The following is a 26,340-nucleotide window of genomic DNA, read 5'->3' as shown; positions in this document are numbered from 1 at the left end:
TCAAATTTCATCAGTAACTACTGTTACCAGGAGTGATAAAGTTCCGTTAATTAAACAAATAATAAGATAAAAGGAAGACCCAAACTGTTTAAACATTGAGTGTTACACCATCGTCATACGTCGTTTACATTAAGAGGACGCTGTGATACGCTGTTCAAATTTGGAACACTTCGAGCCTGCAAACAAAATATTGAGCATGTTTAAAATTTCTCGCCGTACTGAACGTGTGCTTCATACTTTCTGGATAAGTTGCCTATAAGTTTGACATAATAATAGCTGACATCACTGACATACATGTACGTCAGCTGACGAGATGATAACATATTATGTGCTGTATATGTCTAACCTATGTCTTACATAGCTACAATGAGTCTGTTGTTTTCTTATGTACAACATATGCCTAGAGATCGTGTAACATACATAACTTTGTAATAAGTTAGTGATAGGCTATCAATACATTAGTCATACGCTATACATTCAATATGTTATGGATACACTATTGATGCATAAACTTTTTTTATGCAGGTCGTTGGAAAGTTGGCACTCTTGAAAATTTTTGAACTATTTTTGTGTATACGTCGGCGTACGTCAGGCAACACGCCATGGTGTGACAGGCCTATTATCTGTCAATTACATGTATTGTAACTGAAAAATTGGACGCCCAGGTTTGAAATTTCCAGCAAAATTTAACACCATTGTACCAAAACCTGACTGAAACCTAACATAAAAGTACTGTTAAGTACAATAAACAGAACTTTGAATCCTCCAAGCCATATCTGTAGTCATTGCTTAGGTGTAACCTTAGACAGTCATATTGAAAACTACACAGCTAGGATTTTAGACGAGCACTGCTGCCAAGTTAGAAAAAAAGAAAGTTAAGGTTTCAGTCACAATCGTCACTTGCTACTTTTACATCCTTGTTATTGAATTTGTAGAAAGGTGATGTAAACCGTAGAGGACAGGATCTGATGCTACCTTTTAACACCAAGTTTACTTTTACCAACTGTAGTGTAAACCAAACTTAATATTTGTGACATACATAACATACACAGAATACCTCTTAAACTAAATATGTATATCCTGAGTAACTAAAACGAAGTTATTCAATTTGTGAGATACAAGTACATCACCAAGACATATACACTAACATCTTTTATTTCCGCTGGTAACTTAACCAAGTAATTCAATTTGTGATGAGTGTAAGCCATCAAAGTCATCCGATAGACTCTTTGCTACAATTTCAAAAGGTCAATTAAGTAGAAAAAGTGTAGTCACCAGTATTGAAATTTTGTTGTTCATGTGGTTCTACAAATCATCTTCAAAGGAATGAAATATAAATATTCGGAACCATAGTCTGATGTGTTAAGATAAAATAACATGTCATTAATTCCTAGATACCGCAAGACATTTGTGATGGTTTTTCTAAATGTTCTTGTACATCATGCAGTTGCTTATGTTCTCACTTCTCTGCTTATGGGTCTACATGTAATTAAACAAAAACAATTATGCAGACACACAAGGCCTGAAGGCCACTTCAAGGTGTGGGCTACAATCAACTTTTTTTTCCCAGGGGCCGGTGCCACCTACCCCTGGGGCTGAAACAGGGTTACCCCCTTAAAGGCAGAGTCACACTGCAGCGATAACGAAAACAATAATGATCACGACGCCGAGAGAACACATTCTATTGGTTGAATTGTTCCACGCAGAATACGCACAAACCTATTCAACCAATGGAATGCGTTCTCTTTGCGTCGTTATCGCTGCAGTGGGACCGGGCCTTTACAGTCCATACAACTGTAGGCTTGGGTATCATCCATCAGAAGCCTGGCTGGTAGAGCAGAAAGCACTACCGCCCCAACTAATGACTACACAAACCTACAACACAATGAAGTCAGTATGCTCAACCTTTCATTGCTATAACCATAGGGTGTCATGGCCGAGTGGATAAGAGCATCTGACTCAAGCTCTGGTGCTTCTGTTCAGCAGAGTGTGGGTTCGAATCCCAGTCGTGACACTTGTGTTCCTGAGCAAATCACTTAATTATAATTGCTTCTCTCCACCTAGGGGTGGTAAATGGGTACCTACATGTATGAGGGCAGAGATGATTCTTGTGATTGATTTAGCCGAGCAGCGCATAATTAATGTTGCACAGGCTGCATACTCCCCAGGGAGCCGAGATGGTTTAAGGAATGATTTAAGGCCAAGTGACAAGGAAGCCCTCGGATGTGTGAAAAGCGCATAAAACAGGTTCTTATTATATTATAATCATCTGTGTAACTAAATCACATCCATGCAGACAATTGACTCAATACATGAAGTTTATCGGATGATGTTCCTTTGATGCGATTCCATGAAACATCCTTTAGAAAGTGCAGACCTTCTGCCACCATGACAACATTTGCAATTCAATACCAGCTGTAAACATTCTGGTTTCAAAAGATTTAATTAAGTGTGGATTTTTAGCCAGACTGCTGAAGAAGAAGAAGAAAAGGAAATAAAAGAAGAAACAAATAATTTTCTATGAATTAAAGGTTCTTCTTGCAATGATTGTGGGTGAATTGTAGAGATTGATCATGCAACATTGTATGAACTCTATGTGGTTCCACAGTCCTGTTGTTCCATAGTCCTGACTATCAATGAGTATCATCTTACATGTTACAATCATCGACAGACTTCTTACTGGATATCGATATTGTCACATTCTTAACAAGAGGGACTCGTTGCTACTTGAGGAGTAGTCAGTGAAGATTCAATGCTAAAGGGATCTCAAAAGACATCTATGAGCTGCCAACAAATGTGGCCATCATAAAACTCCATTTAAACACCAACGACTTCAAGGAGGCAAACATACATGTACAAACATCACACATATCTCAGACTTGTTTCCAAATTTAAAGAACATAAAAAAGGGGGAAATGTCAACCAGGGACATTTCATTAACACACATGGGAACAGTCAGATTGACTTGATAGCGCACGTATCTACCAACAAGGTACTCAGGGCGCTGAGTATATACATACTCAGTACTTTCCCCGAGTCCTGTGAACAAATATCACAGGCATATTACTCGGGTGGGATTCGAACCCACGACCCTTGCAATTCTAGAGCAGTGTCTTACCAACTAGACTACCGAGGTTGCCCGGTAGCTAGAGGCAGTTCATATCCTATGCTTGGCAGCAGGTACCGCAACGAAATAATAGATGTTAAATTTGCATCAGGGATAAAGAATATTCATTTTGTTTTATGCCCGTAGCACTGTATGCACTGTGTATATATGAGCCAAGTTTCTATCATCAGTGAGCTTACATTCTGCAGAACCAGGGATGAGCTGGAGCTCCAAGACTCCAACGTTACAACTTGCACTGCTCTTGGTCATCAGAAATATGATATATCACTTTATATTAAATAATACACAACACAATGCTTTAAAGGAACATTACAAAATTGGTTTTTGCTAACAAAACAGTTGCTGCAGTGTAATCACTTTATGTAGTCCACCATATACATAAACTGACAAACCTGTAGAAGGTTGAGATCGATCAGCCATCTGGGTCGTGAGAAAATAGTGAAAAACCGATTTTGTATGACATTGATGCAAAAAAAAAATTGAATAAAACGCTCATTTCTCATCAAATATGACATTTCAGGCAGAAATATTTCAAGGGATGTTTTCTACTATCATCATCATTAGACCATGTAAGTTTGATGTAATTCTGTGATCTTCACGATTTTGTTTTCTTACCATTTCTGTAATGTTCCTTTAAGGGAACAAATTATGAGTCGTAAATAGAAATGAGAAATAGCGTGCATCAGGTCCTCTGGCGCAAAAAGCTTCTTTGACACGGTCTAATGACATTAATTCCCTTGATAAGGCAGGATGTGCAACTAAGTATCATATAGCACAATTTAATTGAAGTTTTTGGTTCCTGAGGAAGAAGCTCTGTATTCTGTAATGCTTCAACTGTTTCAAACCCCTCAGCATACCATATCCTTTTCAGTCTACTCTAAGGTGTCATTGTGATACTGACATCGCCAAGATTTTAGATTTTAGGGGCAGTCAAACGATTACAATCGCGGCGCATTCTATTGGTTGAATTGTTCCACGCAGAATACTCGCCATTTATTCCACCAATCGAGGGCTACATTGTACTCCTTTTCGTTATCGTTATCGAGGTTTGTGTGACCGGGCCTTTAGACTGACATTAAGTACTCTTACACTTTTCAGGACATCTACATGTATGAACTAACCACAAATATGGGCTGATATACATCAACTCAGGTTTGGTAATCTTTTTAAAATTGTACTCAACCACAATTCATATAGTACTCATTATTTATTCACATTGGTTCACAGAATTAGGTAGTTTGTTTATTTATTGTTTCTGTGCATTTAAACTCATGACATATTACTAATCTTCAACTACTATGCAGTTTCTGACTGCTAATTGAGAAGTTTTCCTTTTACAATAAAGAAATCAACTATTGTGAAGAAAAATCCTATACCTCAAGTCTTGGTTTTAGTACTTGCGATCAATGCCATGCGATAGTACTTTTTTGACTGTACCCATTTTCTGACTTGTGATAATGTTATCAATAAGATGCCTTGGGTGTTATGCATGTACATGTACAGAACTTCAATGCGACTCATTTACAATGTTTAGTAATGCACGCCTAAATACACCCTCTCTAATGTATAAACTACAAACAAGTTGACTTTACTTTCATGGAAGGTTTTTGACCAACAGAATACACCCTGTTGAACCAGAAAACAACCCACAGTGACTCCATCTCACTCTCTCACTTTCCATAGACTTTCCATTTCCAAAGGCACTGGACACCTTTGGTTACTGTCAAAGACCAGTCTTCTCACTTGGCATATCTCAATATAAGCATAAAATAACAAACCTGTGAAAATTTAAACTCAATTGGTTGTCGAAGTTGCGAGATAATAATGAAAGAAGAAAAAAAACCCTTGTCACATGAAGTTGTGCGCTTTCTGATGCTTGATTTCCAGACCTCAAAATCTAATTCAGAGGTCTCGAAATCGAATTCAAATATTTTAGTGGAAAATTACTTCTTTTCTCGCAAATTACGTTACTTCAGAGGGAGTCACATTTCTCACAATGTTTTATACTATCAACAGCTCCCTATTACTCGTTACCAAAAAGGTTTTAAGCTAATAATTAATTACCAATAGTGTCAAATGCCTTTAACACATCTAAAGTATCTCTTCTAATGGCTCACTTTCCTCTGCCAGAGCAAATCCTATAAATTCCCCTCCATTTGAGATTTAAATTCCTGAAAATCCCTGCATATTGCGGTTGACATCTCCCCATAATTGAGGGGGCAGATAAGTCACTGAAACCCGATGACATATTTCTTTATCTGGCTCGTTCTCTGCCATCCAATTCATTGACGCTGACAGTCCAGACAGCCAAGAGGAAATAGTAAGACTCTAAAAAAGGGCATCTCAGCAAAGGCTTAGGGTTACGCTTGGTCTGTCCCAAACAAATAAATGAATTGCTTCAGGGGGAAAACTCAAGACAAATATTATTCCGCACATGTGTCTGCTCATCTTGGGTGTTGCTAAGGGTTGGGAGTCAGTGGGGAAGATAAAAATCACTCTGAACTGACAGATGTTTGGCTGGACGCTGAACCGACCTGCAATTGTTGTCTTAAGAACACTGGACACTATTGGTAATTGTCAAAGACCAGTATTCTCACTTGATGTATCTCAACATAAAATAACAAACCTGTGATAATTTGAGCTCAATTGTTCGTCAAAGTTGCGAGATACATGTAATAATGAAAGAAAGAAAAACCCTTGGCACACAAAGTTTTGTGCTTTCTGATGCTTGATTTTGAGACCTCAAAATCTAATTCTGAGGTCTCAAAATCAAATTAAATGAAAACTACTTCTTTCTCGAAATCTACCTTACTTCAGAGGGAGCCATTTCTCACAATGTTTTGTACAATCAACAGCTCTCCATTGCTCGTTACCAAGTAAGGTTTTATGCTAATAGTTATTTTTAGTAATTACCAATAGTGTCCACTGCCTTTAAACTTACACTTCACATTGACATTGGCTTCTTAAAATGCCACTGGGATTTAGCTTTCCTTTCTCAAGTTTGATTGAGTTCTTTCAACTGATGGAAATATTTGTCTACAGTAATTTATACTAAGATTTTAGATTGAAAATAAATGTTTCGCTTTCCAAAAACCACATTTTATATCCTAAGTCTTAAAACCAGGGCCCAATTTCATAGAGCTGCTAAGCACAAAATTTTGCTTACCATGAAATTTCTTCCTTGATAAAAACAGGATTACCAAACAAATTTGCTTGTTGCTGGTATTCAGCTGTTGTTTGCTTATCCTGAAAATCACGTGGAAATTTGGTTGGTAATCCTGTTTTATCAAGGAAGAAATTTCATGCTAAGCAAATTTTGGTGCGTAGCAGCTCTATGAAATTGGGCCCTGATTCGGTCTAGTACTGCATCATGAAAAACACCTTATTGAAAAGGGTTTGGGTTTTGCCTCAAGACCTGTTGGCTATTGTGCCTCTCCCAAAAAGACTAATAACACAATTCTAAATGATAGGTAGTCAACAAAATGAGCAATGACGAAAACTATTGTGTTGAGCTTTTTGAGGTCAAAATATAGCATGAGAATAATACATCACACTCCAGCTCTACACCTGTATCACAACAACGACCTCCTAAGGCTTTATAGTCATGTTTAATCAAATCAAAAGAGCATGATCCATTTCTGTCAAAGTAGATCCCCCTCAATAAATAACATGGCAAAGAAACCTACTCAACATTTCTCATTTAATAAGTCTGTTGGTGCAAAGAGAGGATGTGACAATGTCACAGTTTGAAGATAATGATGGTAGAAAGCTTCCCTTAAAATATTACTTGCTAAAGTGCTGTAGTTTTTGAGAAATTATTACAACAAGTCACAAACTTAAATTTCATCTCTAAAGATGAAAACTGGTTTAGCATATAAAACATATTTTTATGACATTGTTATACACATTTCTCAAGAACTACAGCACCTCAGCTAGTAATATTTTAAGGTACGCTTTCTACTATCATTATCTTCAAACGGTGTAAGTTTAGTGTAAAACTGTGGACATTGTGTTTTGTACTACAAAAAGTAGCTAAAAAAACTTGAGACTTTGCTCTGCAACATTTCTTAGAATGTTGAATGAACCCTGTCCCGAGGAGGAGGGAGTAATAACTACATGTAGGTCAGCATTTCAGAATATCAGAGGGATCTTTCCTGAAATCAGCTCCAGGATGTTTGAGTTAGATTTCATGACAAACACTTGTAGTCCTCCCCCTGTTTGTGGAATACGACTAGTCCCAATTATCTGGGCCCTCCCTTGGGGGACATCTAATGCACCCCCATCTTATAGGAACACGCAGGCAACATTTACCATGTCAATGAAAACCATCATGATTGGATTTGAGCATAATGTTTTAGTGGTCGAGTTTGGGTATGTTTTTTATGATAACATGCAATATTGCTTATACATGTCAGGTATGTTCATACGATATGATGGGGGTGGAGAAACGCTATAGCCTCGATATTTCTCCAAACTGTTTTTCATTCATTAAGAATTGAAGGAAGCATTGCCATGAGCTTTTTTTTAAGGCACATCCAATTCAAGTCCAACTTGACTTGTGCACAATGGCTTAATTTACCCAATCTACTCCCTATAGGATATTCAGTACAATTTCACATTGTACCTAAAAGCCATGATACACTTTCGGTACAGAAAAAATTAAAAAGTTCACAGATTTACAAATAACTTACAGGGTTTACAGAAGGTAGTGGTGAATGACTTCTCTTGAAATATTATTCCATGAAATGCTTTACTTTTTGAGAAAACAGTAAAACAATATCAATTCTCGATATTGAGAATTACGGATTTATTTTAAACACATGTCATGACCCAGCGAAACGTGCGGATACAAGGGTGGTTTTTCCCGTCATTTTCTCCTGACTCTGACGTCCGATTGAGCCTAAATTTTCACAGGTTTGTTATTCTATATAGAAGTTGTGATACACGAAGTGTGGGCCTTGGACAATACTGTTTACCGAAAGGGTCCAATGGCTTTAAATGAATCTGTAGATTTCACTGTGTAGTTTCAATGTGTTCAAAAAGTATGGCTTTCCTTAGACATGTCCTTGACTCCTGTTATTTTTTGCAGAGTCGGGAAAAAAGCAGAGCCCACAGAAAAAAACACCATCATTTACATACAGTACAGTGATAAGTGACATCTGAAGCAGCATTCTTCAACATTACATGATTGAGAACACAATGGAAATCTAAATAAAAGAAATTCTGTGAAGGTATTCGCTTCTATTTATAATATTTTGATCAGAAAACATCTAAAGTCTAACCATTTTCAAGGCAATAAATGCATCCTTACATGTAGGGAATTCTGATTCACTGCTCTCATTGATTGATTGATTGATTGTAATTGATTGCCATGACCTGATCAATTTGACTCTCCATACAGCATGCACAATCTATGTGTGGTCATAAATCATGACAAATCAAAATGGTGACATTTGGATGATAATGTCAAGCTCCGTAGCATCAACAGAACATAAGAAGTATTATATCATAAAAATAGCCTTCTCAAACACATCAGGCTTGATACTTCATAGAGGCAATGAAGGGGATTGCCTCTGTTGCCCCTGGTCATTGCCATGGTGCCCTTGAAATGCTCTAGTAGAAATGTACAATTTCATCATAGAATGCCTTGGTGTCCTTGCCCTTTTAAAAACGAAGCATACAGGCCTGTATATAACTGTTTTGTCACACAGCTCACATAAAAGTGACATTGTTAACATCAGGGTGGCAGGCAAAGGTTACATATACTGAGAAATACAAAACAAAAAATCCTTAAACTGAACACTTTGAAATCAAAATTTGTCAATCTGCAAAAGGAATTCCAACCTCCATCTAACCATTTGACATACATGTCTGGAGAGACTTCTTGGTTTTCCTCTTTTCAAATACCCCAGTGCATCTCCGTCAGATTTGAGCGCTTTCCCCTTGATGGCATAAACACAACACAGAGAGGAAATTGATGATTGTATGGGTGACTAATAACACCTCTCCAGTTCACCACCAAGAAGCAACTCATTCCCTCTGCCTTACGTTCATCTTCATTCTCTTTATATTTTTCATTTAAAGGTACGGCTTCAGTTGCATGTAAAGGAAATTAAATCTGTCAATTTTTAGAGAGAAAACGTGTCAGATGTTGTGCTCAAAGTGCCCATACATTTGCCTTAAAAGCTACTGTTCAACTCATTAAAATAGATTAAAATAGAACATACATCAATGTTCAATACTATCATGTGCTTTTAATTAATAATGTCAAACGCAAAACCTGTTAACAAATCTCATTGAAATACATACAGGTGCACATGTATGTGCATTTAGAATATTTCAGGAATGCATTTGTTTAAAGGTGTTATGTGCTCAATATGCAATTCTTATAAAATGCTTATAGAACATGTTATGGCTGTCTCAAATTACTCAGTCTTTTCCCAACAGATCCAGAGCTATATGATGTTTGAATGATGAGATACAATCATAGTGTAATTTGTATATGATTTTACAAGGTGACACAATCTGCTGCCAACTGTACAGGGAACATCAGGGGGGAAAACCTTCTCTTAACAATTATTAATAAATTCGTCAGACACATTTGGTAATTGTCAAAAATCAGTCTTCTCACTTGGTGTATCTCAACATATACATAAAATAACAAACCTGTGACAATTTGAACTCAATTGGTCGCCGGAGTTGTGAGATAATAATGGAAGAAAAAACATCCTTGTCACACAAGTTGTGTTTTCAGATGCTTGATTTCGAGACCTCAGCTGAGGTCTCGAATTCAATTCAAATATTGTAGTGAAAAGTTACTTCTTTCTCAAAAACTATGTTACTTCAGAGGGAGCCGCTTCTCACAATATTTGATACTATCAACAGCTCTCCATTGCTTGTTACCAAGTAAGTTTTTGTGCTAACAATTATTTTGAGTATTGACCAATAATGTCCAACGCCTTTAACCAATTCAAGCGAAAGGGCAGGCTACATGTAGATATGCAATCCCATGATTGTGTAGTACGGCATGAGCCATCCAGACCTCAGTTTCCATCATATTTCTCCAGGGAATCAATGAGAGATAGGTGTATGGACACTAATCAGAGAATCCAGGTAGGAAAACCAATAGGGACATTGATTTTGCAGTGAGGTGGGAGTTGAGGTATTTGGATGGAAAGCGCTTTTGTTTTTGCAGAGTATTGTTATTGGCAATTGCATGAAACAGATTGCAGTGTAGAATCATGTTTGGAGCATTAAGGCCCGGTCACACTGCAGTGTTAATGAAAACGATAACGATCTCGACGCAAAGAGAGAGCATTCTATTGGTGGAATAAGCGTGTGCATATTATGCGCAGAGCAATTCAACCAATTCCAGGGTTCTCTTTGCGTCGTGATCGTTTTTGTTATCGCTGCAGTTTGGCTTGCCTTTTAGGGGTCCCTCTTAGTGATTATCAGCCACATACAGAAAAAGTACAGTGATGGTTGAGCTTATAAGACATACCCTAAAAAAACTTTTAAAAATTAATATTCTTTATCCCCGATGCAAATTTAACATCTGTTATTATATCGTTTCGGTACCCGCTGCCAAAACATAGGATTCGAACTGCCTCTAGCTACCGGGCAACCTCGGTAGTCTAGTTGGGTAGACACTGCTCTAGAATTGCAAGGGTCGTGGGTTCGAATCCCAGCCAAGAAACATGCCTGTGATATTTTTTCACAGGACTCGGGAAAGTATTGAGTATACAGTGCTAACACATATCGGTGTATGGGTACAAAAAATATTAAAAAAAACAAAATTAATATTCTTTATCCCCGATGCAAATTTAACATCTCTTATAGGACATACCCTGTTTTGACATTGTGGGTGCAATTTTTTTTTTTATAATAAATTTTAGACAATTCACCTGAAGAGCAAGTGAAGACAATCAGCAATGTTCTCTTGAAGACAAGCAGAGTATACTGTTTGAAACATCGAGACCAAACCGGCTCTTCTTAGAGCCAACACTCAACCTAAGAGATTTACACATGGTTGTACCCGCAAGTTCACTATTTATTTTTAGTTTCTTCTTAGCAATATTCCCATTTGACTCCACTATTTGTGGAGCAACCAATCAGAGCATTGATTGACCTACAGTGGATCCACTGAACCCCTATAAATAAGCCCACTCTTCTCTTACCTCTTCAGTCTCCTGACGATGACTAGAGCATGCTAGTCGAAATGTTGAGACCAATTTCAGAACTGACTCCGCGGCAGTACAGTTAATTACGATCCTATAAGCTAAAGTAGTAGTCCAGTCTAATTTCTATACCATCCGCCCTGGTAATAGTTAAAAAGCAGGACAGTTCTTTTCAGAACTGAGAAGTCTCCCGAACCTCCGATTATCTACTCCACGGCAGTAGAATAAAGCAAGACAGTTCCCTAAGAACAACTCTACCTGGCAAGTAGATACACACATGGTGTTACCGCAAACCAAATATACATTGATACCTCACCATGCAATGCCTCAAATCCTATAAACCCTTTACCAACCGAGAAGTAGATCAACCTGTCTTGGATATACGCCTACATCTTTTTTATTTTTGAAAGTAAGAAGGAAATGAGCAAATACTGTCTACTGCCAATCTACAGTCAAATTATGTACTTTGCATCAATGTACAAAGATATGGAAACAATAGTCACGTGTGAAAGGTTTTAACAGGAATGCAATCCCGATACTTCACAGAGGCCCATGGTGCCTTTGAAATTCTCCAGTAGAAGTTTACAATTTCCTCAGAGGGTGCCCATTACAGTGAGAAAATGCCTTGGTGCCCTTGCCATTTAAAAAACAAAGCATACAGGCCTGGGAATGTGATGCAGGGTTCTCCACATGCAGACTTGAAATCAAGTTTACGTGGTATTAGAAAACCGATCAGATACCGAAAAATACCCGGACGCAAAAATACCCGGGGGATCGTGCACAAAGTGGTTTTTTTCGTGCTGAAATGATTTGCACAAAAATGTTTGCACAATCAGTCAATCTTGCAGGAATAGTTTATGCAATTGCTGATCGTGCAGGAGTGGTTTGTGGTTTGTGCAAACGGCTTATATAAATCTATTTGAGCATGAACAGTTTGCGCAATTTGCCGATATTATAGGAGTAGTGTGTGCAATATGCCTATAGATATGAAACAATTTGCGCAATTTGGAGATCGTGCATGAACTATTTGCGCAATTTGACAACAAATGCAGGAATGGTTTGCGCAATTTGACAATAGTGCAGGATTGGTTTAAAAGCGACCGGACAAAATTGAATCCTGTAGAGGGAACTCTGTGATGTATGATATTTATATCTGTTTGATCTTATAAGCACAGTAGGCCAACAATTAAGCATTCAAAATCCACAAACCACAATACACAAATTAAAGAAAAAAAACATATAGTCAAATGAAAGAGTGTAAAACAACACCAATCCTCATTGAATATATTTAAACACTCAGCTAGTCTAATTTATCAGATCTGCAAAGTTGCTATGGTAACAACCGTCATCATAAGGAGAAATTGAACCATTATGAACGAGCACTTGATGCAAGGACAATGATCTTGCATTATACATGCTGTAAATGATTGAATTACTTCCAATCTATGAATTGTTCTACTCTATATGACTCAAGATTCAAGATTCATAATTGATGGCAGGTGTCACCTGTTTGTTCAGCTCAATTTTAGTTGATGGAGAAGAGTTAAACTTGGCTGCACAATCTTTCGACCATAACTTCTTTTCCATTAGGCTGATTTGCTCTTCTTAATTTCACAACTACCTTTGTTTTCATGTTGTCTTATAGGATTTGGGTACTTTTTTTCGACAGATTTACCTTAAGCTTCCCTTCAAATATTACTTACTGAGGTTGTGTAGTTTTTGAGAAATTAGTAAAATAAGTCACATTAACCAGTTATGATATTATACCAAAAACATAGCATAACTGGTTAATACGTTTTTAGATGCTAAAACTGAGACGAAAATTATTTGTTTTACTCATGTCTTTCTCCAAGGCTAAATGACAACACAACAAACATGTTACCTATTCAGACTCTGCTAGGGTCAAAACGTCAGGCCATTCATTACTTTTTGCATTTTTTGCCACCCACCGCTAATTCTTTTTCTCATATCAATATCAAATCCAAAATTGTTAAAAATTGTTTAATGTGTGACAATCTATACAATAAAAAAAGGTGTACAATGTTTGAACGATCAAGTTGTCAAATATTAATTTACTAATAAATTACTTTTTACCCAACCTCACCACCCTCGATGTTGTCCTTTGTGTTTCCATCTTCTTGCTTGTGGTCAAGCCAGTCCCTTCCCTTCACCCCCCCTTTTGTCCCCCTATTCATTGTTTACCCCCTGCTTTTTTATGTATGCTTTCCAACCCCATTCATGTATTTCCACTTCACTGCTTATGTTTCACTTAGTTACCTGTTCATGTTTGTTGTGTTGTCATTTAGCCTTCGAGAAAGACTCTGCTAGGGTTGAAACGTCAGGCCATTAACTATTTTTTGCATATTAATTTAAAGGAACATTACAGAATTGGTTTTTGCTAACAAAACAGTTGCTGGCAGTGTACGCACTTTATGTTATCCAGCATCTACATAAACTGACAAACATCTAGATCACGAGAGAGTAGTGAAAAACTGATTACACATTTTGCATTGCATCAATGCCAAAATAAAAAAGAATAAAACGCTCATTGAGCGATAAACTCCAAACGCACAGTTAGATTATTTATTTCTTATCAAATATGACATTTCAGACAGAAATATTTCAAGGGATGTTTTCAACTTTCATCATCATTAGACCGTGTAAGTTTTTTGTAAATCTGTGATCTTCACGATTTTTTGTTTCTTACCAATTCTGTAACGTTCCTTTAATACATAAGCTAAGGGAGGGGGGGGGGGGGGGTGTATACTTACATCTGACTCTATATCCGTCAGTGTTTGTGTGACTGTTATGTTGAAGACAGCATGTGAGCGACTGCTTTCTGAGTTCATATTAGTTGCAGCTACCGTTCTGGATTTATTTCCTTCCGACATCAAGGCATCTATGTTCTGAATGGGAAGGAGATTGGAACGTTAATGTTAAGCCCCTTTCACATGAGAGCAATTTAGCAAGGGTCCTTTGCTAAATTGTAGCATGGTTGTAAAATAAACCTCGTGTGAAAGGATACAAATTGTTTATACTGTCACAGTTCTCTTGGACATAGTGTCAAATATTGCTACATTTTACAACCATGCTAAAATTAAGCAAGGGACCCCAGTTAACGTGCTGTTGTGTGAATAGCACTTAAGTGTCATTATTGAACGATGTAGCCCACTGGACTAAGATGTTGGTTGATTAACCAGTTTGAATCAAGTAGTTAAGCAGCAAGTCATTGCTTGTGTCTTTGGACAGAAAATGTTGATTATCATTTGCTTTTCTTTCAACCAAGGGAATACATAAACATGAAATATAGATCTTACAAATGGGAGCTGCTGCCCAAAAGCTCAAGAGGTCCCTGGGCAATTGAGGTGTTTACACACTTGTGTTTGTATGTGTAAAAGGTAGGCCTTATGCCCTAAACATTTAACTTAACAGAGGGATAAAATTAAGCAGTAGTGACCTTTCAGTGATGAATACAAACAACTAATCTACGTCTACATGTATGTGCTTTATTTGATATTTTATGTGATTTCCCAACAATGTCTTGTACGATGTTAAAGACATGGACACAAAATAACAAACCTGTGAAAATTTGAACTCAATTGGTTTTATTATTTGGCAACTCTTATAGAGCCTACGAGCTTTAAAGGCACTGGAGACTATCGGTCATTTAAAAAAAAAGAACTGTTAACATAAAAACCTACTTCGGTAATGAGCAATGGAGAGCTGTTGATAGTATAAAACATTGTGAGAATCCGCTCCCTCTGAAGTAATGTATTTTTCGAGAAAAGAAGTGATTTCTCGGTAAAATATATTGGCATTGATTTCGAGACCTCAAGCGTGAGGTCTCGAAGTCAAGCATCTGAAAGCACACAACTTTGTGTGACATGGGTGCTTTTTCTTCCATTATTATCTCGTAACTTTGACGACCAATTGAGCCCAAATTTTCACAGGTTTGCTATTTTATGCATATGTTGAGATACACTAAGTGAGAAGACTGGTCTTTGACAATTACCAAAGGTGTCCAGTGTCTTTAAATTGCTTGAGTCTGCTGGCATCACTCAATGTCGGCAACTGTTCAACTAATGCTTGTGCAAACTTTATACATAGTACATGTATAAGGTTTAAGATTAACACAACAGATGTCTATCTTCTTTTGCAGAAACCTGCAAAATTCCTGTAAATTCCTGATGCTAGTATGACATGTGTGTGATTAGAGTTGATTATGGCCATTTCACATTGTCTATCACTGATCATGACCTTGTCTATCATTCAGAATTACACCGTGACAACGCTCAACTTCAAGGTACATTTGCATGTAAGTTATCATCAACTTATAATTGAAATTTTTCAAGGAAACATGCTGATACTATGTAGATGTATACCTGTACACCACCGCTGTTCAGAGCTCTACATCGAGTGCCTATTAGTTTTGCGCATGCGCGAGATTTTCAGAAAGTCCAACATGAGATGAATTATTCATAGCAGTGACCCCATCGCTGTTTTGTGCATGTTTCTATGACTTTAAAAGCGAGACCGAATGACGTCAACGATGAGTTTTGTTAGACTGTTGTGAGTAAAATTGAATTTCCCTGATATTAAAACAATGTTTGTTGTAGAGGAAAATTATTATTTTATCAAATTATTCCGTTTATATAGCAGCAAACCCTCTCTGGAATTATCAAAATCAGTGGGATTCCACCGACGTTTTTCTGACGCGGCCTACATGTTTCACATACAAACTTAACAAACGCATACACTGCACAATGTTTATACAATGTGCACACGTCACAAAAAGCGCAATTGCCCAATGCTTGTGTACATTACCCTTGATAAAAATTCTTCACCAGAACGTTGTCATGTGTTACAAAAATAAACAGGGAATTGTTTTCAAAGGGTTTGCTTTCTCAATTTTGAGTGGAAAACATCAGTTGTTATATATTTCTTACGTGTGAGGTCTATTTCTCAACAAGAAAATTCACATTACGTAGATTTTGAAGGATCAATTCGACTCAAAATACGACCATCGCAACTAACTTCATTGCATATTCATGTTTAGTTTTCCATCTTGGCTTTTAATTGGTCAAAAATCGCGATGACCCCAGATCGTTTTCAACGGTTGAAAGGCTATGTTTTGTTTACGATTTTGACTCAAGAGGGCGCTCGTCAACAATTTCCCACATGCGCAAAACTAACTGTCAGCGAGTAAGCAGCGGTGACACATGTTCAAACAGTATCTAATTTTTTTAAACCAGTATTTGGTTGACAGATTACTGAGTTGTGAATAGTCTGCCAACATCAAAGAGCCATACTCAGGCCAGTCAAGAAGGGAAACTCACTATAGGTTTATAATGCGATTCTTAATCACTTAATTGCCTGACATAGTTATCACTCAAACTGCATATTCTAGCCAATGTCTTGAATGTTATGGCAGACACCTATACAAATCCCTTTTCACCCTGATCTAGGCCAAAGTGTCCAATATAAGTGTCAATCAGACTTGTTGATGTTATGAAATAACCTCATCACTTTGCCCTACTGAAGACGAGCAGAGTATACTGTTTGAAACATCGAGACCACACTGGCTCTTTAAAAGGGATATTATACATGCATGGTTGTACCTGCAAGTTTACTATTTAGCATTTCTAGTTATTTCTTATAACATTTTGTTATTGTTGTAACTCTTCCCCGGGGTATGGGGTTTGTTCCGGTTTTGGATTAAAATTTGATTCAATACAATTAAACTTCAGGTCAGCAAACCAACCATTCGCTCTGTTAAAAACTAACAATCCTAGTTGTGGTTGTTGATCAGCACCAGATACTGCAAGTTACTGCTTATAAACCGGATAAGAGATAGGATTCCAGACCAAACGCCTCAAGGGTTAGGATTTACCACTACTCTAACTCCCTGTCTATGTCTCCTCCATTCTTTGGTTTACCAAGGCTTTACTGTACAAAGTAGTTACGAATCATTGGGAATTATTCCATCTGTCAGTGGATGGGAGGGAAGATTAAACTAAGCAAGAACATTGTAATAGAATCTGCATAGGATTTGTCCGTCTGATTGTCGACACTAATCCAGCAAGTTGCACACGTCTCATATGTTTTGTAAAACTGTCAGCTACCCTTCAAAAGCTTGAGGGTAAGTTGGTTGTTATAGAAAAGAAATGCTGATTTTGTGGGTGAATCTACTTTCTTTCAATCCAACTAATCTCTAAAAGTTCTCTTACCTTTGCAAATAAAACAGCAGTGTAGATATAATTATTCGACATAAGCTTGTCCAATGCTTAAATAACTAGTTTATTTTTTATTCTTCAATCCAATTGGTGCATCACATTATAATTGGATTTGGAGAGCTCAGAGAAGTTACAAATATTGAAGTTGGCTAATTTGTAACCACCGATTGCTGCATGCTATGTTACCAGCAGTATCCAACATAAACAAGTAGACTCTCAATGCTTGCGGAAAAAGACACTTGAGCGCTATTCACACGACAGCAATTTAACTGGGGTCCCTTGCTTTATTTTAGCATGGTTGTAAAATGTAGCAATGTTTCACAAGATTTTGCAAGAGAACTCGTACAGTAGACAAAAAATGTTGTCCTTTCACACAAAATACATTTTGTAAAATTTTACCACCATGCTACAATCTAGCAAGGGACCCTTGCTAAATTCCTCTCGTGTGAAAGGGGCTTTGTTGTAATTGGCATAGCATTCACATTTTCTGCATTTGATGCAATTCCCAATAGTATTGATACACAGCTGTTGCTAAGCACCCATCTGTCAATATAGTGGTCTTTGTTGACCTTTTTGTCTTTTTCCGAGCATGTAGTACTTTCATGGTATGTGTACACCTGGGCCCAATTTCATGGCTCTGCTTACCGTAAGCACAGAATCTGCGCTTACGGAAGGAGGGAATTCTGTGCTAACGGCAAGCATATTTCACAGGTTAGCGGCGAGTTTTGGCTTCTGCGCGTGCGTAGTCCATATTACTGGGCATTCTACGCTTATAAGGCTGGCGCAGAAATTCAGCGCTTGCACGTAAGCAGGGAATCATGATCGTAGGCGCAGAATTCGGCGGCAAGCAGAGCCATGAAATTGGGCCCTGACCTCTCATACATTGTGCCTCCTGTAAGCACCTTTAGTCACACTTCATTTTGCCTTCTAAATCCCTTCTACCCAAGTCACACTCAAATATTTGTATGACCGCTGGCTGGGAATAATGTTAATAATCTACAAACTTTTGTTGGCTTAATTAATTATACAATACTTACTTCAAAAGACGAAACTGCTAAAGTTGATAAACCGTCCACATATGGTCCGTAGATTTTATGTTCTCGTACTCTTAAGTTTTGCTTCCTAAAAACAATAACAAAAATTTACAGACACAACTATTTAATGCTAAACATCTGGGTATGTTTATAAGAGGCATCTTCTTGGTTTATCAAGAAGATTTTGTGATGTTTATTTATAATTTTGGGTACATTTTCAAAAATCTTAATTTTTCAACCAAAATAGACTATTTAATAGATGACACTGCTCTAGAATTGCAAACATCGTGGGTTCGAAGCCCACCGGAGTAATATGCCTGTGATTTAGTTTTTCACCGAACTCGCGCAAGTACTGAGTGTAAAGTGCTAAAACAACATTGGTGTATATGGGTAAAAACCAAAATGAATATTCAAAATAGACTAAAAACTTACCCCTTGGGATCCAGGAGATCTCTAACTTTTTCATTATATATCTCCATGTAAGAAACCTCCACCTTGAAAGAGAGGCTCTGGTCACATGTGTGCTCCGCTATCCGCTCAAACAGTGTGTCACATAACCTTGGGATCACACCCTTATTGTCTTCTGTTCCCATCATGGTATACGACTTTCCTGAACCTAGGAAAAGACGGGAGAAAACAACTTTTAAAGACACTGGACACTTTGGTAATTGTCAAAGACCAGTCTTCTCACTTGGTGTATCTCAAAATATGCACAAAATAACAAACCTGTGAAAATTTGAACTCAATTGGTCATCGAAGTTGCGAGATAATAATGGAAGAAAAACCTCTTGTCACACGAAGTTGTGTGCTTTCAGATGCTTGATTTCAAGACCACACGCTGGAGGTCTCAAAATCAATTCAAATATTAAACTGAGAAATTACTTCTTTCTCAAAAACTACCTTACTTCAGAGGGAGCCGTTTCTATCAACAGCTCTCCATTACTCGTTACCAAGTAAGGTTTTATGCAAACAATTATTTTGAGTAATTACCAATAGTGCCCATCCAGTGCCTTTAAAGACCTTTCATATCACGAATAGATTCAGGGATTAAAATGGCTCACACCAAATAAATGTTATCACTTTAGATTGATTAATATAGCTTAATTAGTCATCATCATCATCATCATCATCATCAGTCGACTGCACAGCAGTCTGACACAAGCTGTTCCCATTCTCTCCTGTCTTGTGCTATTCTCCGAATCTCAAGCGGGGAGAGCAGAAAATCCGGAGAAACTAATCTTCCGATGTACTCGGGGTACAGTAGGCGCTGACGACCTTGTTTGCACCAGCGAAATATCTGTTTTTTAATTAAAGCTATTTGGCAGCCGATGATGTCATCATGTCATCATGACATCTTACCAACAGTTTCAACTTCTATCAAACTATGATATCATTAATTGAATAATTTGGTTCTTTTTCAAGATTTTGATAAATATATATACATGTATGTAGATTATTAAAAATCCATTGTGCAGTTCAGGGGTTAATGTATGTTTTGAAATAATTCAGGTTCCATGTCCTTGCTCAGCTTCAAATTCTTCTTGAGTTTACTCAAATCACTTTTAGTTCAATTATATTATATTTGAAAGAAGTGTTAAATAACATTGCTTGAGTAAATTTGACTAATTTTGTTGGTCTACCTGGTCTGCCAATACATCTTTGTTTGGCAACCCCCTGACAAAATTTACAAAATTGACAAAATAGGGAGATAGCCAAAATAATGGCTAGATGGCGAAAAAAAGAGCAAGGGGGTCGCAGCAAGTATAGACTTTTGGACACTTGACATTAGAAAGGCCATGGGAAACATTGTACTGCACAGAACCTCAATTTAAAAAAAGAAGATTAGTCTAACCATGAATAAACCACATGGTCTGTACCATTAACAAATTAGTTCCATGGTACACCATGAGCACATTATGGGCACATCATTCACTCGGCCCCAGCGGCCACAAGTCTATCCAGGACCGCTGGGATGGGCTAATCACCTTGTTCAGATTCTTGTTCAGGAAGTATGTCATGCGTGCAGTGTGAGTTATAGTGAGTGTGATGCATGATGGGACTGAGCATTTTCTGGATAGACCAATGAGCATGCTTGATACGTTTGCCCATCCCAGCGCCTTTGGTTAAGGCAAGGCCCTGGGGCCGAGTGAAACAGATACATTGAGTTCTTACCTGTTTGTCCATAGGCAAAGATACAGGCGTTGTACCCCTCAAACGCATTATCAAGAATGTCCAACCCAAGACACTTGAACACTTTCTCTTGACCTGAACACAAATTAAAATGGGTAGAAAATAAAACTGTTAGGCTACATCAACATTGAACAATTACTAAAGAATTATACCCCTGACTCAAAAAGACTAAAGCCCGGTTCATACTTCCTGCGAATGCGAATGCGAATGTTAACGCCACAAATTCGCAACAAATAATTCGCAGCAGTTCAACTCTGGGCAACTCACTTGCGAATATCGCTGCAAAAAGGGAGTTGTGACGTCAAATGCACATCAAATTCGCTTCACATTCGCAGGAAGTATGAACCGGGTTTCAAATTTGAATTCCTGACTGGTCGACCACGGTGCTTAACAATTAATTCCCTTGTACTCTTCAAACTACATTGAGATTGATGACAAACTGAATAAAACTTGCCTTAAAAGTTTACACATTTCATTTCATTTCATTTCATTTATTAATTTCACAGGCAAAATCTCAAGCACAGACAATAAGACATGGGGACATTAACTTTTATTTTAAAACTTGCCGCATCTACACCTCTTTTTTTACCCCCCCCCCCCCCCAAACAACTTTCTTTGTAGTTCAGACAAACTGAATAAAACTCGCCTTAAAAGTTTTTGTCCTGCATTGGGACATTAATTTGTATTTTAAACCTTGCAGCATCTACACCTCTTAAGTTGAAGGCAGTGGACACTATTGGTTATTGTCAAAGACTAGCCTTCACAGTTGGTGTATCTCAACATAAACATAAAATAACACACCTGTAGAAAATTTGAGCTCAATTGGTCATCGAACTTGCGAGATAATAATGAAAGAAAAAACACCCTTGTCACACAAAGTTGTGTGCGTTTAGATGGTTGATTTCGAGACCTCAAGTTCTAAATCTGAGGTTTCGAAATCAAATTCGTGGAAAATTACTTCTTTCTCGAAAACTATGGCACTTCAGAGGGAGCCGTTTCTCACAATGTTTTATACCATCAACCTATCCCCATTACCCGTCACCAAGAAAGATTTTATGCTAATGATTGTTTGAAGTAATAACCAATAGTGTCCACTGCCTTTAAAAAAACATCACAGGCATATAAAGCTGTAGATGTTCACAAACTGCAGTACAGAATGATAAACCCAGGGCACTGTCCGATAGTTCAACATCTCAATAATCATGACTAGCGGTGACGAATAATAGATGCTGTCGGCCTGATTGTCCAGTCAAATAATCTACACAAAATCAATGCATTGTCATTTCACTTTTGATGTGGGATTTTATTCCCTTTCAAGTGAAGAGCTTTATTGTCAAATAATCAACACAAAATAATCTAAACAAAAAACGATTGTCCAGTCAAATAATCTACACAAAAGTAATGCATTGTCAATTAATTTTAGATTTGGGATTATTTATTCCCTTTCAAATGAAGAGCTTTATTGTCATCCTCTTGTTTACAGAAATGGAAGAAAAATTTGCAAGTTGAGTACATGTTGAAAAGGTATTTTGAAGACTGAACTTTATCTGACAAAAACTAAGGGAATAAAAGGGTAGCGATGAGTTTTTAAACGACCGTTTAAAACCGGCAGGGTCATGGCCATGCGATAAAGGCCTGAGCTGCAGGTCGTGGCCATGCGATAAAGGCCCGAGCTGCAGGTCGTGGCCATGCGATAAAGGCCCGAGCTGCAGGTCGTTGCCATGCAATAAAGGCCCGAGCTGCAGGCGAGGGCCTTTATCAATGAGAAAATGGGAAAATAGGAAAGTGATGTCAATGGGAAAAAAGATGGCTGCACCATGATAAGGGTCTATATTGTACATGCACTGTCCTTGCATTTGAATAACCTGTATTGTGAGCACGTACAATGTGAGAATCTTTTTATATAGATATTTCTCACCCGGCCACCATCTTTGTCATTTTCCCTGTAGATCCTATAGCATACAAAGATGCTAACATTCATTGTACAAAAAGGAACCAGGCTATTTCTCCTTCCAGCCTCGGTTTGGTTACACTGATTTGAATGGGAGAATATCAAGATGGGCGCACAATGATAAAGGTCTGTTGAAGGATGACATCTCCATTAATGATAAAGCCCTCCATCTGACAAGTCAAGAACATGTCCCAATAGAATCAAACCCAGACCAGATCTCCTAACAAGATCCAACAACCCCCCACCTCCAACACATATCTCCTCCACGCGACGCCACTTATGGCTTGCTCTATCCAGCACTAATGAGTGATTATAATGGTTCATTCCGCAATGGTGGAAGCAGCGGGACTCCTCAGTAGACATGAATCCAGACATGTAATGAAGACATACTGAGAATATCAGCAATACCTGATTGCAGGCGTGTGTTCTTGCAGCAGGAGATGGTTCAGGCACCAACGCATTAATGGCTGGCTGATAATCATAAATGTCCAGTGTAAAAACATTCATTTCAAAATAAGAGCCCCCAAGAAACCTTGTACAATAATTTACATAATAAGTCCATAACCTCAATGTAGCTGGATAGTTCACTGTTTTTTAAACTCTTTTTTTTTTGGGGGGGGGGGGGGGGAGGGGTTGAACAAAGAATTGACTAGAGTGGGATTCGAACCAACGACCTCCGGCGCTCTACCAACTGAGCTACCTAGCCCTATGTTGGCAGTGTCCCTATTTTGTCAATATCTTTGTTCATTTTCATATAATTAAGAAACAGTATTGACAAAGTTCCATTCAAAATAAGAATTTAAGAATGTCATAATTAACAATTTAATTTATAAATAGTATTCTTACGATGGATACAGTATTCTTACGATTATGAAAGATAACTCAAGTTTCTCCACCACAATGCCTCGAATGATAACTCAAGTTTTTGCACAATCAACCGAGTTTCCCATCAAAGCCAAATCAACCATGCCAGCATAGCTGTGGAAGACTCTTGAAAACATGGAAGACTCTTGAAAACAAATGTCGGAGGTATGTATACAGTACATATAGACCTACACAGGTTTTAGGGTTGACAATAGCAATATATCCCGGAGAACGCTGAGCTTCGGCCGCCCTCTGTGTCGTCTGTGGATGCGGCGTATCAATACACTTGTATGTATGGCAAAAATTATCATCGCGTGTATGGCAAAATGGCAGAGCACATAGACCGTTTCTACGTGTTTTCATTGTTAATGTTCATGACTTCTACTGTATGGCAATTTGGCATACACACGTAAGCAAATGGGGTATGTGCGTTCATAAAAATGGTCTTAAAACAAAATCGCACGCACAATGACGCACGCACAATGACTCGGTGTTCTCTGGGTTATATTTCTATGGGGTTGACTGATAGTCTAGACAGACAGTGGGAGTATATTTACGTATAAGCACACTACCACACAACACCTGTCATTTTCTAAAGATGATAAAGCTTCAATGACAAAATGGCAACAAGCCGTGTTGAGGACATACATGAAAACACTTATGGAGTCTGGGACAGGGAACAAGTTAAAGGCATACGTATGTATTTTGTGCACTTGCAAGTAGCCCTAAGGAACTTCCCTTCGTTAGGGTCAACAGCCACTTACTAAATATTGCCAAAGCTTCCCTGAAACCATTTCAACTCTTTGAAGTTGCATTTGTTATCAAATTATCAAGCTTTTGTCCATACTACATGAGTACATAACAGCAGTCTCCTGACGATGACTAGAGCAAACTAGTTGAAAAATTAAAACCAATTTAAGAACTCACTCCGCGGTAGTGCAGTAAATTACAATCCTTTAAGCTAAAGTAGTAGTCCCAGCCAATTTTCTATACCTTCCTGCCAAGGTTGTAATTAAAAAGCAGGACAGTTCTTTTCAGAAGTGAGAAGTCTCCCGATAAATCTACTCCGCGGTAGTAGAATAAAGAAAGACAGTTCTCTAAAGAACCAACTCTACCTGGCAAGTAGATACACACATGGTGTTACCGCGAAACAAATATATATACATAATAGCAATTCCTCCAGTTTACTTCTAAGTGATGCAAAGATACGGTACGCACACTGATGTGTCTTGCTCAAGTCCTAAGCGCATGACTGGTATTTGAACGTACATTCTGATGATGATTTAGCCATCAGTCAAATTAGAAACAATGCTCTAGTCCACTTATTGACAACATTCTATGAATATGAATGTTGTACAATATCCACTTAAAGACACTGTACACCTTTGGTAATTGTCATAGACCAGTCTTCTCACTTGGTGTATCTCAACATCATGCACAAAATAGCAAACCGGTGCAAATTTGAGCTCAATTGGTCGTTAAAGTTGCGAGATAATAATGGAAAGAAGGAAAAAAACCTAGTCAAACGAAGTTGTGTGCTTCAGATGCTTGAATTCGAGACCTCAAAATCTAATTCTGAGGTCTCGAAATCAAATTCAAATATTTTAGTAAGAAATAACTTCTTTCTCGAAAACTACGTTACTTTAAAGGGAGCTGTTTGTCACAGTGTTTTATACCACAACAGCTCTCCATTGCTTGTTACCAAGTAAGTTTTTATTGCAACAATTATTTTGAGCAATTACCAATAGTGTCCAGTGCCTTTAAATCGAAGCTATGAAACTCTAGGCCCAGGAGTGAAACAGGTGTAATTATGTAGGCAAGGGGGGCTGAGTAGATCCAAACAGGTGCAAACCTAATTGTAGGAGGCCCTGCTTTTGGCAACAAGTTTCCGCCTTTACGCAAAGGATGCTTACATTATTTGTAATGTGAACCGTATATCCCAATGGCCATAATCATGTACAGTATAATCAAGTTGGAGTTTGTTTTAAACTAGCATGTACATTTAGGTTGGACGAAGGAAATAGGAGTATTGGCTTTGCAAATGGGGGTAAAATCATCCTCATGCAAATTCATCCAACAGATTTATAATGAATAAAGGGTGGGACACATTTATTCAACGCATCTTGATTATGTGTATCTTAAAAATTAAAGGTGAAAATATCATTGCAGGTATATCAAATTTTCCAAACTGATGACTGAATAAAGTTTCATATTTAAGCCGGATTTGGAACTTTGCAGGATGTAAATTAGGGTCTATGGTAAAACCATGTAAGTATTGATGTCTAGCCACATCCAACTCTTACACCAACAACCACAACTCATGAGACTGAAATTCACATGGTGTTACTGCAAGGAGTAAACCTTTATTGCAGACCATTGACACTTATTTGGCTTTCAGGCACTTCAGAAAAGGCTGAGTAAAAAAAAAAAAACATGACTAGTGTCCGGGTTTCTCAATAAAAAAGGAAGGAGGAGGGGCTTTTTATTTGTTATTTCAAGATGGCCGCCATTATTTTTAAAATGTCAAATATCCATTGTGTTTTCTACTGCTCAAACACACAATACATAAATGAAACATTTTGGACTTGACAATCAGACAAGGCGTTCAGATTAATTTAGCTGAGATCGTTTAAAAAACATCATTAAAAAAATAAATTAAATGTGCATATAATAAATAATAAATACATTTTGTTTAGAAACGAGGCGGCCTCTAAAAAGGAAGCGGGCAGGGACGCTAAACAAGTTTCTTTTTTTACTCGGCCTA

At 37.7% G+C, this 26,340-nt stretch overlaps 1 protein-coding gene across 5 annotated transcripts in view; it reads right to left on the bottom strand.

The window, feature by feature from the left end:
• Positions 1-26,340, bottom strand: part of LOC117300689 (kinesin-like protein KIF13A) — an 87,048-nt gene that overhangs the window by 44,506 nt on the left and 16,202 nt on the right. For all 5 annotated transcript variants that reach the window (XM_033784420.1, XM_033784421.1, XM_033784422.1 and 2 more), the window contains exons 3-6: positions 20,744-20,836; positions 19,004-19,187; positions 18,575-18,659; positions 14,076-14,210 (exon numbers count right to left, since the gene is read on the bottom strand). In XM_033784420.1, coding sequence (XP_033640311.1) covers positions 14,076-14,210; positions 18,575-18,659; positions 19,004-19,167 — 384 coding nt within the window. In that variant the 5' untranslated portion in view covers positions 19,168-19,187; positions 20,744-20,836. The remainder of the gene's footprint in view (positions 1-14,075; positions 14,211-18,574; positions 18,660-19,003; positions 19,188-20,743; positions 20,837-26,340) is intronic.

Source organism: Asterias rubens, chromosome 16 (genome assembly GCF_902459465.1).
Source record: "Asterias rubens chromosome 16, eAstRub1.3, whole genome shotgun sequence".
Lineage (NCBI taxonomy): Eukaryota > Metazoa > Echinodermata > Asteroidea > Forcipulatida > Asteriidae > Asterias > Asterias rubens.
Note: the sequence above shows the minus strand (reverse complement) of the source record. Positions and strands in the feature narration are given on the sequence as shown.